Below are 14,527 nucleotides of genomic sequence, written 5' to 3' on the forward strand. Positions count from 1 at the left end.
GTGCTGTGATTCATGGGGTCACAAATTGTTGGACATGACTGAGCTACTGAACTGAACTGAACTGAACTGATATAGTCCATGGGGTTGCAAAGAGTCAGACATGACTGAGTGACTTTCACATTTCCTGGATATTTAAAGTGGAAAAAAAAAATAAAGTGGAAAATTGTGTGTTTGAAATCAAGTGACTTTTGCACAGACACATATTTGCAGGGCACATATTGAATCAATTTATTTAAACCTTCAGAAGTCAAATCCCCCCAGACAGCACATGACCAGTGAGCAGGAGAAGTGTGATGGGAAAGAGAGTGTGAGTGTGAAGAGAGAAGGATCCTGTTAATCAGGAAGCAGGAAAGTCATCTGTGTAGTTGATCTGGATTCCATGCAGAAGAGGATGTGCCTGGTCTCAGCGACTCTGTAGGTGAATAAAACAGGATCAAAAGCTTAGTAGAGGTGACTGAGTGATGGCTGTCAGGGTTGAGCCTCAGGCAACAGGCTGTGCAGGGTACAGGAGCTGGTAGGGGATCCAGTGGACAGAATCCTGGTGGACGTCGATATGCCACATCTCTGAGATGGCAGGTTCCCTGTGGAGTAATTTCCCCAGAATGTACATATGATGGAGGATTTTCCATTTGGGATTGACTTGAGGAGTAATGATTTCAGAATGCATGCTCATGGTAACGTTGCATCTAAAGGTGGCTTACTGTCAATGTAGTTGAGTTACATTCTTCTCCTAATTCCATAAATTTTATCCTTTGGGTCTTCAAATACTAATTTTTGTTTTATTTTTAATTTCATTTTGAAATATAGGTGGTTATCATGTTGTGTTAATTTCAGGGGTACTAGAACCTGATTAAAGTTTATACATACATATATTAATATTGATTGTTTCTCACTTTCTTTTCCAATTTAGATTTTCACAAAGTATCACATTTAGTCCCCTGTGCTATACAATTGTCCTGGAGAAGGCAATGGCACCCCACTCCAGTACTCTTGCCTGGAAAACCCCATGGATGGAGGAGCCTGGTAGGTTGCAATCCATGGGGTCGCTAAAAGTCAGACACAACTGAGCGACTTCACTGTCACTTTTCACTTTCACGCTTTGGAGAAGGAAATGGCAACCCACTCCAGTGTTCTTGCCTGGAGAATCCCAGGGATGGGGGACCCTGGTGGGCTTCCCTCTGTGGGGTCTCGTAGAGTCGGACATGACTGAAGCGACTTAGCAGCAGCAGCTATACAATTGTACATTGTTGTCTATCCATTCTGTACATAATAGTTTGCCTCTGCTGACCCAAACTCCCAATCCATATCTTTCCCATATCCCTTACCCTTTGCAACAGTGAGTCTGTTATCCAAGTCTGAGACTAATTCTGTGCTGTAAATAACCTCCTCCATCTCTTATTTTTTATTCCATACATAAGTGATACATATTGCATTTCTCTATTCTTTCTGACTTACTTCACTCAGTATGACAATTTGTAGGCCCAACCACGTTGCTGAAAATGGCATGATTTCATTCTTTTTATGGCTGCGTAATATTCCATTGAATATTTGTAGCATTTTTAAAATCATATTCATCTGCAAGCTGGTGCTTGTCTTTGCCATTTTTCTTTCTTTCTTTTTTTTTTTTTTAGGTCAACAGGAAATTAAAGTCACACGTTAGCTGAGATCAGTGTTGTTTTCTGAGGCTGTCCTCCTTTTGAAACCTTAAAGATCCCAGTAACAGAAATTACCTTCTAAAGGCGAATATGATTCAAATGCATATTTCAGACAGTGTGGTTGGAAGGTATTTAAATTCTGTAAGAATCGTGTGAGATTAAACCCCTGTCTTGAGAAACTGTGAGCACTGTTTAATCCCGGTGTTCCTGGAGGACAGACGTGTGTGGACAACTATCAGGTCAGGACTGACGGGAACACTAAGTAGTTTGCACCGACTTGTGGGGATTCCTGCTTCTCTCTGATGAGTCTGGTCTGCAAATTCCTACAGGTTACGGCTCTCTCACCAAAGCTGCTCAGCAATAATCAAGCAAACAGTTGGTAATTGCATATGTCTCAAGGAAAGAGAAATTACCTAATGTAACAGGCAAAGCTCTCTAGTGCTAGAATGTAAGTTATTGGGACAAATAATTGTTACGTAGAACGTTTGGCATGTATGAAATAGGCGCTTGTGGTAAAGAACGCACCTGCTGATACAGAGAATGTAAAAGGCTTGTTTGATCCCCAGGTTGAGAAGTACTCCTGGAGAAGGGAATGGCAACCAACTCTAGTATTTTCACCTGGAGAATCCCATGGTCAGAGGAGCCTGGTGGGCTAAAGCCCATGGGGTCATACAGAGACTGACACAACTGAAGCCACTTATGAGGCATTAGGCATAAAATAACAATGTGTCCTTATTGATTTATCTGGTGGGGCAACATTAATAATGAACGATGCTTACTTACAGAAAGTGTTGAAGTCAATTTTATTCACTCTTCTGGACAGTCATCTGTGGTAAAACGAAATAGGAGAAAATGTGAAAACCCTATGGGATATGAATTCTACACCTGCGCTTAGGCCCGTTCTGGTCATTCAGTCGCTAAATCGTGTCCGAATCTTTTCACCTCAATGGACACTAGCACACCAGGGGCCTCTGTCCTTCACTGTCTCCCAGAGTTTGTCAAATTCATGTCCTTTGATGCGGTGATGCTGTTTATCCATCTCATACTCTGTCGCCCCCTTCTCCTTTTGCCTTCAGTTTCCCAGCATCAGTCTTTTACACTGAATGGGCTCTTCCAATGAGGGGGTCAAAGTATAGGAGCTTCAGCTTCAGCATCAGTCCTTCCAATGAATATTTAGCATTCATTTCCTTTAGGACTGACTGGTTTGGTCTCCTTGAAGTCCAATGGACTCTCAAGAGTTTTCTCCAACAGCACAATTCAAAGGCATCGGTTCTTCGGTGTTCAGCCTTCCTTATGGTGCAGCTCACTTCTGTTCATGACTACAGGAAAACTGTCACTTCGACTACACAGACCTTTGTCTGGAAAGTGAACTCTGCACCTTTTACTACACTGTCTAGGATTGCCATTGCTTTTCTTCCAAGGAGCAAGCATCTTTAAATTTTATGGCTGCAGTCAGTGTCTACAATGATTTTTGAGCCCAAGAAAACGAAAACTGTCACTGCTTACATTTTTTCTATTTGTCATGAAGTAATAGTACTGGATGGCACCATCCTTATGGAAGAAAGTGAAGAAGAACCAAAGAGCCTCTTAATGAAAGTGAAAGAGGGGAGAGAAAAAGTTGGCTTAAAGCTCAACATTCATCTGTGGATAAACGAAATAGGAGGAATAAAAGAGCCTCTGGATTACTACCATTCCTAGTACTTTTAAGATTTCTTTTCTTTTTTGAGTAAGGTAATTTATAATACGAGCTTCCCTGGTAGTTCATTCAATAAAGAATCTTCCTGCAGTACAGGACACCCAGGTTCTACCCCTGGGTCTGAAAGTTGGCTTGGAGAAGGAAATGTGAACTTACTCCAGTATTCTTTCCTGGAAAATCCTATGGACTGAAGTGTCTGTCAGGCTACAGTCCATAGACTTACAAGAGTTGGATATGACTTAGCCACTAGACCACCAACAACAACCATTCTACATGAGGCTATTTATGGAAAAAGAAATTTTAAATAAGTTGATTTGTTTCCTGATATTTACATCCCAGGTGAATGATATAGTCAGGAAAAAGTATGTTTTCATTACCATTATCAGTGAAATTCACGATATTCTCTTCTGGAATCCCTTTGTCACTCGTCTCCTTTTTGAACTTCTGATAGTCTGTGTCTGAAAGTTTGTCACGTTTGCCTGAAAATCACCATGCAAAAAGGAGAATATTGTCTCCTAGAACACACAGAAATTTCCAAACATACAGAACAAGGAACTGAATGTGCCAATATGATCTCCACCTGCATAATTTAAAACAGCCTCAAACAGTTTCCATGGCCCATTTTGTAGATGTCTGCTGTCCTGAGACTTTATTTCCCTGTAACTCTGTAACTAAACCATACCAGCATCAGCAGTAGGACCCCCAAAGAGTTGCAGGAGCTGCATGACTTCGAGAGTTAACCCATCACAGTAGGCAACTGACTTGCTTCTTTATCAGCTTCCCAGAACCTGTACCTGACACTCCTGTTTTGCTCTGGACCCAAATTAACAGGAAACAGGGTTTTCCCATTGCGGAGACAGATTAACCCCATCGCATCCACTTGGGAGACAATTTACTCCTTAGCCAACCACTCTACACAGTAGCTTTTCTGAAATAGACATCTACTATCGCAATGGAACACTCACTTCAGTGCTTCTGTGTGGTCATTTGGGGTCATGTTACTGTTCATAAGAAGAGTGCATTGTGATAATTGAACAGGATGGAGATTCTTTTTACAAGTTTCTGTTCCAGAGGTTATAATGCATGGGAAAACTGATATAAAAATGATGTAATTCAGGCCAGCCTCATTACAGCCATGGCTTGAGCTTAGTTGATGCATTTTTTTAAAATACTCTGTACAAATTATTTTTCTAATATCAACAGAAGAGATTATTTTCAAATGTTTGAAAATTATTTTCAGCCTCTATTTCATAGTAGATTACCTTCCAGGATACTTAAGTCCATGAACACGAATACGAAGACCTTGTACACTGAATAGTGAATATTGTCACCACCTCATGATTTTCTGAATGAAAGTTCAGACATGGACATGTGGCATGTCAATGGCAATGGGGATTTTAGAAAGCCACACATACCGATTATTCCAACCAAGTCTGTCTCTTTTCCTTCTTCATCCACATTGTGAATATATCCTATTATACTTTCATGTGTCACTTGAACAAGTGTAACTTCGTTTTGACCCGCATCTGTGAGAGAGAAAAGAGATACATATGTACAACTCCGTGTTCATTTGTTGTCAGTTAGATGTACTGTGACAGACTGAGCGCATTATGAACGGCACGTGCGGTACTGATGTTTGCCTCACTCCATAGGTGCGCTGAATGCTACCGTGGTTGCAACAGCAAGAAAAGCAGGCAAGACTTTGTCTCATTCGCACCATTTCCTATAGCTAACCAGTCACTCCTTGCTGTCTTACTAAGATGCTTTCTAGAACCTGTGTCCTAGTGAAACCAAGAGATGTATTTTTTTTTAATTTATCTAATTTCAATTAATTTTTTGCTACTCTGAATCGTCGTCACCGTCCACAGGCTTTCTCTACTTGCGTTGACCCGGGGACCACTCTCTAGTTGTGGTACATGGGCTTCTCGTTGCAGTGGCTTCTCTTTGCTTGAGTATTGACTCTAGGAGGCGTGGGCTCTGTCGTTGCTGTTCGCCGGCTCTAGAGCACCTGCTCAGTAGCTGTGGCACAAGGGCTTTGGGCACCACAGTGTGCGGGATCGTCCCAGGCCAGGGATCCAATCCATGAGTACTGTGTTGGCCGGCCGATCTTATCCACAGGATCACCGGAGAAGTCCCCAACAGTGCTTTCAACAGCATGAGGGTGTTGTCAAGCAGAAGTTCGAAAAGCCTTTGTATTCCTGTTATCCCAGCCAGGGCACTGATTTCTCTGGACCAAAATCAGCCTACCATTCAGAAGCTTGTGTTCCTGAGTGCTTAGCCTGTGCCAGGAAACCTTCAGAACACTTTCCATTAGTTTCTCTGTTTTTTCTGCCCCCTCCATCTGGGGGATGGCAGAGCCCACTGCAGTGTCTGTTCTTCTGAAGACAGTTCACCTGCGGGGACGTGCAGGCAGTGAGCTCCGTCCTCCCTGGAGCACTGCCTCTCTTCTCTGACCTGCCCATCCACTCTGCCCCATGTTCCTGGACAAGAAGCAGCTCTGACCTACTGCGTGTCTGTCCCCTCTAAACTATCTACGTCCATTCTGTCTCTACTGGCCTCCATCACATCTCCTGCAATCACTCAGCGAGATGGGATGTAAAACTGCCAAACTGTGTTCCTGAAATATGAAAACACCTCTCCTCGGTGTCTAGATTACTGAAAATCATCAGTCTGCTTGAGAAGGAAAAAAAAAAAGAATAGCAGCTGAAACTGCTTCACCGTCTCATAACAACAAAATTATATACAACACGCCCAAGCCGACCACAAGTCCATGAACCTTGGATCACGTTGGAATAATTTAATCCTGACAACGCATGTCCTCAGATTATCAGTGACCACCTGTTCTTGGCCATGACCTCACCAATGTGGGCAGAGCAGCATCGCTGAATTGGCTGTGAAGCGATGGCACCGTCAGAGGAAATCTGTCTTTTGGGAGTCAGGTCACTGTCAATGTCGCCGTTTGTGCTGTGCTTCATGTGAGACACATCACCCCACAAAACACTCTTGGGGGTTAGCTCTTGAAAGTGCCTTGTGCAAGACGGCAAACTATTCTGTTTCTCTCCCTTCTTATTTGCTCTGTAAAAATCCAGCTAAAAAGTATTTCAAAAAAGAAGGAAACAGTAACAGTGGAGGCAATCATGATTCAAAGGAAAAAATAATATGGGAATTTTGATGCTCGGAAAGATTGAAGGCAGGAAGAGAAGGGGAAGACAGAGGATGAAGTGGTTGGATGGCATCACAGACTCGATGGACATAAGTTTGAGCAAGTTCCTGGAGTTCGTGGTGGACAGGGAAGCCTGCAGTGCTGCAGTTTGTGGGGTCGCAAAGAGGCATGACTGAGCAACTGAGCTGAACTGAAAAATATGACAGCATAGTTTAAAAATCATCAACTATTAGATATTATCCACAAAAGTATGGGGAAATATTTCAGGCATAAATTTTACTTCTTTGTGGTCATTGCATTTGCAACAGTGCCAATACTTCGTTTAGGCAGGGTTGCGATCACATATGGATATATTCAAATGTTCATCGAACGTGTACCCCTTAGGCCACTTAAAATTAGGAATGGTGCTTAGAGCCCGCGTGGAGAACTTAAGGATATAAATCTTAGTCAGCACCCCCATTGCTTTGAACACAAGCTGCCTTTATGATTGAACTCAGGATAGTTTCTTTGTATTCAAGTACTTCTGCAAAACCCTGGTCGGATTTAGATGTTTTAAGACCGTTTTCAAAAAGTGATTGACACCAATTTGCAAACTCAAGACAGAACCTTGAGACATCAGTTCATAAGGCTCTTGTAAATTTTCCGTGAGAGCCGTACAAAATGCAAGTTTGACACCTGTGCTTAGTCTCGTTTTTCTCGTTGTTCAGTTGCTAGGTCACGTCTGGTTCTTTGCGATCTGACGACTATACAAAGCAGGCTCTTCTGTTCTCCACTATCTCTCTCTTTGCTCAAACTCATGCCCATCATGAAGGTGATGCTATCTATCCAACTAATCCCCTGCCACCCCATTCTCCTTTTCCCATCATTCTTTCCAAGCATCGAGTTCTTTTACAATGAGTTGGTTCTTCTTATCAGGGGGCCAAGGGATTGGAGCTTCAGGTTCAGCATCAGTCCTTTCAATGAATACTCAGGGTTGATTTCCTTTAAGGTTGACTGGTTTGATCTTCTTGCAGTGCAAGGGACTCTCAAGAGTCTTCTCAAGCACCACAGTTGAAAAGTATCAAGTCTTCGGCGCTCAGCCTTCTTTATGATCCAATCATCACGTGAACTTTTTGATCTCACATCCATACACCACTACTGGAAAAATCTCTGCCTTTTAATGCACTAAGTTTGTCTCACCTTTACTTCCATGGAGTAAGCATCTTTTCATTTCATAGTTGCAGTCACCATCTGCAGTGATTTTGGAGCCCATGAAAATAAAATCTGTCATTGCTTCCACACTTTCCCCTTTCTACTTGTCATGAAGTAATGGAACCAGATGCCACGGTCTTCGTTTTCTGAATGCTGAGTTTCAAGCCTGCTTTTCCATTCTCGTCTCTCACCCTCATTCAGAGGCTCTTTAGTTCCTCTTCACTTTCTGCCATTTGAGTGGTATCATCTGCATATCAGAGGTCTTGATATCTCTCCTGGCAATCTTGATTCTCGCTTGTGATTCATCTAGCCTGGCATTTCACATGATGCACTCTGCATACAAGTTATGTAAGCAGGGTGACAATATACAGCCCCGAGGTACTGCTTTCCCAATTTGGAACCAATGCATTTTTCCCTGTGCAGTTCTAATGGTTGCTTCTTGTGCAGACAGGTTTCTTAGGAAACAGGTAAGGTGTTCTGGTACTCCCATGTCTTTAAGAATTGTCCACAGTTTGTGGGAAACTTTTAGTCAAAGATTTTAGCATAATCAGTGAAGCAGAACTTAGTGCTTTTCTGGAACTCCCTTACTTTCTCCATGATCCAGCAGATGTTGGCAATTTGGTCTCTGGTTGCTCTGCCTCTTCAAAAGCCAGCTTGCACATCTGGAAATTCTCAGTTCACGTGCTGCTGAAGTCCAGCTTGAAGGATTTGGAGCAAAAACTGACTAGCATGTGAAATTTGAATGACTGTGTAGTAGTTAACATTCTTTGACATTGCCCGTTTCTGGGATGAGGACAGAAAAGACCTTTCGCAGTCCTGTGGCCACTGCTCAGCTTTCCAAATTTGCTGACATATTATGTGCAGCATTTTAATAGCAATATCTTTTAGGATTTTAAATAGCTCAGGTGGAATGCCATCAACTCCACTAACTTTTTTCATAGTAATATTTCCTAAGGCCTACTTGACTTCACATTCTAGGATGTCTGGCTTTAGTCATTTTGAGTAAACCTCAGTTGTGTGGAGACAGTCCAGTCCTTGACTTCTAATTGCTAGTAGGAGTAGAATGCAGGTGTACGGGGGTAACTGAAGGAAGTCAAGACCAAGATTTTCACCCAAACACATTCCTCCCAGTAAAACTCTCTTACATTCAACATCAAATACTTACATTCAACATCATAAACTCCAGTTTTTCGCTTTACTCCTGTGACATGTTTTTTTACGCATTCTCCATTTGACCTTAAAGACAAAATATATTCAGTTGTTTTATTAAAATAGCAAAATTCGGTATGTAGTTAGAATTTCTTTTTGCATCACACCCCAGATTGCGCTTGTGTAACCTTAGCACCTGTGAGCAATGTGAACACAGAGAAGAAATATGTTGTCTTGGATCAAGCAACCATCAGGTGACAAGGATGGTTTGTCTGCACATTAGAGCTGACTAGTAGTTCCAAAGATAAACTTCAAATACAATATAGGTCTTGTTTAAAGCCAACAGACAGGGAGACGTCTAGAATTGTAGGAAAACCTAATAAAAATGAGACTTTCCTTTATATGGTTTCTGAAAACTGAGAGGAACAGCCATCATGACAGACCTTGGACGTTCTCACAATCCTGGGAGTGATTCATTAGAGAATATGAGAACCAAATATCCCCAAGAGTCAGAAGAAAACTTTTAATTTACTCAAAAGGCACACTCTTCATTCATTAGATCAGTTCAGTTCAGTTCAGTCTCTCAGTCGTGTCCGACTCTCCGCGACCCCATGAATCACAGCACGCCAGGCCTCCCTGTCCATCACCAACTCCTGGAGTTCACTCAGACTCATGTCCACAGAGTCGGTGATGCCATCCAGCCATCTCATTCTCCGTCGTCCCCTTCTCCTCCCGCCCCCAACCTTTCCCAGCATCAGAGTCTTTTCCAGTGAGTCAACTCGCCGCATGAGGTGGCCAAAGTATTGCAGTTTCAGCTTTAGCATCAGTCCTTCCAATGAACACCCAGGATCGATCTCCCGTAGAATGGACTGGTTGGATCTCCTTGCGGTACAAGGGACTCTCAAGAGTCTTCTCCAACACCACAGTTCAAAAGCATCAATTCTTCGGCGATCAGATTTCTTCACAGTCCAACTCTCCCATACATGACCACGGGAAAAATCATAGCCTTGACTAGATGGACCTTGGTTGGCAAAGTAATGTCTCTGCTTTTTAATATATTATCAAGGTTGGTCATGACTTTCCTTCCAAGGAGTAAGCGTCTTCTAATTTCATGGCTGCAATCAGCATCTGCAGTGATTTTGGAGACCAAAAAAATAAAGTCTGACACCGTTTCCACTCTTTTTCCTTCTATTTCCCATCAAGTGATGGGACCAGATGCCATGATCTTTGTTTTCTGAATGTTGAGCTTCAAGCCAACCTTTTCACTCTCCTCTTTCACTTTCATCAAGAGGCTTTTGAGTTCCTCTTCACTTTCTTCCATAAGGGTAGTGTCATCTGCATATCTGAGATTATTGATATTTCATCACAACACCATAAAAGGATTAAGCTTTAAAGACACATCTGTGCATGTCTACACATTGACACATACAGACACACAAGCAAATACATGATATGCTTATATGATATAAGGAAATTACACATATATAATATATGTTAAGTATATATTGTCACCTATGTAACAAAAGAGTTTGGGTGACTTCCTATATTGTCTCTGTGCATGTGCATGGAAAAAAAAGTATATTTGGCACATGGAATGCACAAGAAACTAATATTAAAATGGAAATAACAAGAATTGGATTAATATTGAACAGACTCCTTGTAAAGGAATATCCACAGTGAATTGAGTTTACTCTTATCAGTCTTTTGGGAAATACACTGAAGTTACTGAAAAGAACCTTAAGGTGGGTACTGAATAATTTTCCAAAAGCTGCAAATATACAAAATTTTACCTTTGCAAACCAAGCCCTTTCATGTGGGTGAAAAACACAGCTCCCTGTACATGCAGACACAAAGTTAAATTTTAAAGCCTTTGTGTTCAGTGAGAGAAACCAAAGAAAATCATGCAGAGTGAATAACTTTGTCTTCAGAAGATCCAGAAAAGGTGAGAATAAACTGGCCAGTTCTTACCTGTTGCCTGAGAGGTAGATGTTGAATAATGAGTGATGAAAAGGAGTTGTGATGGAGAAATTATGTATATATATATATATATATATTAATCCTAATGTTTATTTTTGACTGTGCTAGGTCTTTACTGCGGAGAAGGCAATGGCAAGCCACTTCAGTACTATTGCCTGGAAAATCCCCTGGATGGAGGAGCCTGGTAGGTTGCAGTCCGTGGGGTCGCTAAGGGTCGGACACAACTGAGCGACTTCACTTTCACACATTGGAGAAGGAAATGGCAACCCACTCCAGTGTTCTTGCCTGGAGAATCCCAGGGATGGGGGAGCCTGGTGGGCTTCCGTCTATGGGGTCACACAGAGTCGGACACGACTGAAGTGACTCAGCAGCAGCAGCAGCAGCAGGTCTTTACTGCTAGGTCTTTCTCTAGTTGTAGTGAGCCAGGGCTACTCTGGAGTTTCAGGGTTGTCACTCTGGTGACTTCTTTTGTGGAACATAGGCTCTGGAACATGGGCTCTAGAGTACAGGCTCAGCAGCTGGGTCACACATGCCTGGTTTTTACGTAGCATGTGGGATCTTCCTCGACAAGAGATGCAACTTGTGTCTCCCGAACTGGCAGGCTGATTCTTAACCCCTGAGCCACCATGGAAGCCCAGAATTCTGTATCTCGACTGTGGACCTCATGGAACAGATGTGGATATATGAAAACTCATTGAATTAAGACCTCGACAAAGGTGCAGATTATGCATAAATACACTTCAGTAAAGCCAGTTTCAGAAATGGTGGCCACGTGAAAAGTTAAACACAGGGCACACAAATTGTAAAGACGGCAGAGGATGATAATAGGTGTTCTTAAAATATTAGTGACACACACGTGTATATATATGTGTGTGTGACATATATCTGCGTGTTTGTATGAGTCTGTTTCTGTATGTGTGGTTATAATTTGACTGTATATATAGTATCTCAGCCCAGTGGTATAGAATCTGCCTACAATGCAGGAGACCAGGGTCCCATCCCAGGGTCGGAAAGATCCCCTTGGAGAAGGGAATAGCAACCCATTCCAGAATTCTTGCCAGGAGAAATCGATGTTCTTTAACCCCAGTATTCCCTACCCCTGGGAAGCTGTGAGGATTTTAGTAGATTCAGTGGTGATGAAATCTCTCGTTAGGAAGCCAGGCAGAACAAAACTCACTGTGGACTCTCTCTGTACCCTTGGTTCTGGGATCGGTGGGAACCGTCTCTTACAAACTCTGCAGGAAGGGTTCAAGCCCCTGCTTGGTTCCAGGACACGAGCCTCTTCCTGCTGCCGAGTGCTTCTTTCCTTTAATGAGTTGATGCCAGTGGAGCTTCTGGAACTCCCACCCTCTTCTAAGCAAAAGCACCAGGACTTCCCTTGGAGGCTCACAAGTGAACTGCCCGCACCCCAGCTCTGAGACCCTGCTCATCCACAACTCATGGCATTACGCTCTCAACAGCATCCAGAGAGTTCCCTGCAGATGGAGAAGCCACACCCTCCACCAGACTCTAGAACGTATGGGGTGATTTTTACTTACTTGATATAAAAGTCGACATCAACCGTGTTGTCTGGATGAAACTGAATATGACGTACGTAAATGTGGAATGGCCCGTCCTCAGTAATCTTGTCTTTGTTACTGGCTGCGATGTAATGGGTTTTCCATTCCCCTGAAAACTAAAGTCAAATTCCTGTGAGGAAGCTTCGGCCTTCTCTGCAATTTCTGCCCTCCATCATCCCTCAGGAGTTTCCCTTGTCCTTTCACTTGGGCAGAAGCTACCTATCTTCATGGACACAGTCCTAGGTATAAAATCATGTGAAAACGCAACTCACATAAAGGAAGGAACTGAGGTATTACTGAGATAGCTTGAGTTGTGCAAAGGAAGGAATTGAGGCATTACTGAGATAGCTTGAGCTGTGCAAAAGAAGGAATTGAGGCATTACTGACATAGTTTGAGCTGTCTTGTCAAATGCAAGAGCCCTACCAACAGCCGTGTGAGGTTCCTTCTGTTTTACAAGAGCAGTGAACAAGCATGAGACCAACGAATAGACGGCAGAGATGACATGGAGGCCATGCAGAACAGGTATATAGAGAGTGAATGGAACAACTTTGAGTCCCACCGACATGGCCAGACTTAGGGATCCACACGACCAAACCTCAAAAGGGACACGCGCACACATATTCCCCAGGACCTCCTCCCAGCCTGCACCACCCCTGGTACCGGTACGAGAAGTAGCTGAGCTTCACCTTGGCCTGCATACAGCAGACCAAGGACAACACCGAGCAGCAGAACCTTCATCTCGCTGTCTCTCCTTCTGTAGAAGCTGAGGGTGTCTCAGTGGTTGGAGAGGATGCGAAACCGGTGCCTCTTTTATAGCGTGCATCTGTTGGCATGATGCATCACGAGCCAATGGTTGTTCCTCATACAATCAAAGTTACATAGATGTCATCTTCAGTTTCCTGGTTGGTAGAGATAAGCTTTCCTGGCACTCTGTCATTTTAATAATGAGATTCATCTTAAGAGAAGCTTACTTGGATCTGGCATTTTGTATTTTCATAATGAGATTTGTTTCAAGAGAAGCTTATGAATAAGTGAGAAATCACAGTACATATCTGACAATTTCAAGGTCAGGAATATTTATTTTTCTTTATATCCAGAGATCGAAAATAAGATGAGCTGTCCAAGGTATGTATCGCCTGCAACCCCCCCCAATATTGTTCACTTAACAGAGGAGAGTGTTTAAAAATTATTATGTAAAAGTCAATATTGACTGTGTGGGTTAGCCAAGTAAAATCCGTTTTGTAAGTGACCCTTGAAAAGCCTCCTGTTTCTCAAAGGTGAGGAGCATGTCAGCAGAAAGCATTTATCGCCTCTTCCTGTCCCATAGTTGGCTCTTTCCTCCTAACTTCTAAGAGGAAGATCCATTCAAATGCCCTTAACCCTATACTAATACCCAGTACCTTCAGGTTCTGGGCTCAGTGGGCACCATCTGATACAAACACTGCAGGAAGGGTTCAAGTCCCCGCTTGGCAGGTCAAAAATTCATTTTCATTATTCCTTAACCAAGACACTCTTTACCCACCTTATCACTGACAAAGTTGTTTCTCCAGGTGAGCGAAAAGGCAGGATAGTAGTTCTCGTCATTTTTAGAGTTTAAATGGGAAAAGTAAATTTCCTAACTCTATACGTCTAGTTATTTTCCTAGCTTCATATGAAAGAATCTATTGTTTTGTATTATTAATTAAAATATTATCATATGTGAAATGAATCACCAGTCCATTTTCGATGCATGATACAGGATGCTTGGGGCTGGTACACTGGGATGACCCAGAGGGATGGGATGGGGAGGGAGGTGGGAGGGGGGGTTCAAGATGGTGAACACATGTACATCCAGAGTGGATTCATGTTAATGTTTGGCAAAACTAATACAATGTTGTAAAGTAATTAGCCTCCAATTAAAATTTTAAAAAAATTACTTATGTTCATCTTCATTGATAGTGATTTATCAAATAAATACAGTAAAAGTTTAGTTTTGTTTTGAGTATAGAAATGAAGAAGCAGTGTTTCCCAAGTCAGCTGAGGGACAATCCCCAGAGGGCTCACCAGCACTGGCTGCTTCTGGGACAAATCAGAGCTGAGAGTCCTATTGTTTGATTGAACCTTGCTCAAGAATGTCTTCAGCTCACTTCAGTTGAT

At 42.6% G+C, this 14,527-nt stretch overlaps 1 protein-coding gene across 1 annotated transcript; it reads right to left on the reverse strand.

Moving 5' to 3' along the window:
• Positions 1-215: 215 nt before the first annotated feature.
• LOC129535081 (odorant-binding protein-like) lies at positions 216-13,162 on the reverse strand. Its single transcript, XM_055393669.2, has 7 exons — positions 13,052-13,162; positions 12,370-12,506; positions 8,871-8,941; positions 4,767-4,877; positions 3,729-3,830; positions 2,439-2,482; positions 216-412 (listed from the first exon to the last, which is right to left on the reverse strand). The coding sequence occupies exons 1-6, from the start codon at positions 13,127-13,129 to the stop codon at positions 2,463-2,465; spliced, it is 519 nt and encodes a 172-aa protein (XP_055249644.2). The 5' UTR covers positions 13,130-13,162; the 3' UTR covers positions 216-412; positions 2,439-2,462.
• Positions 13,163-14,527: the final 1,365 nt, after the last annotated feature.

The sequence above is a fragment of the Moschus berezovskii genome, chromosome X, assembly GCF_049115385.1.
Source record: "Moschus berezovskii isolate FMDL1 chromosome X, NW_MosBer_1.0, whole genome shotgun sequence".
Taxonomy (NCBI): domain Eukaryota; kingdom Metazoa; phylum Chordata; class Mammalia; order Artiodactyla; family Moschidae; genus Moschus; species Moschus berezovskii.

Bases quoted from the DNA above. Each gene is read 5' to 3' on its own strand.
- LOC129535081 (XM_055393669.2), bottom strand. From the start codon at position 13,129: ATGAAGGTTCTGCTGCTCGGTGTTGTCCTTGGTCTGCTGTATGCAGGC. The intron at 3,831-4,766 runs GTATGTGTGGCT...GGTGATTTTCAG, and splicing joins AGACTTGGTTGGAATAATCG to GCAAACGTGACAAACTTTCA. The intron at 2,483-3,728 runs GTAATGAAAACA...GTTTTACCACAG, and splicing joins CGTGAATTTCACTGATAATG to ATGACTGTCCAGAAGAGTGA.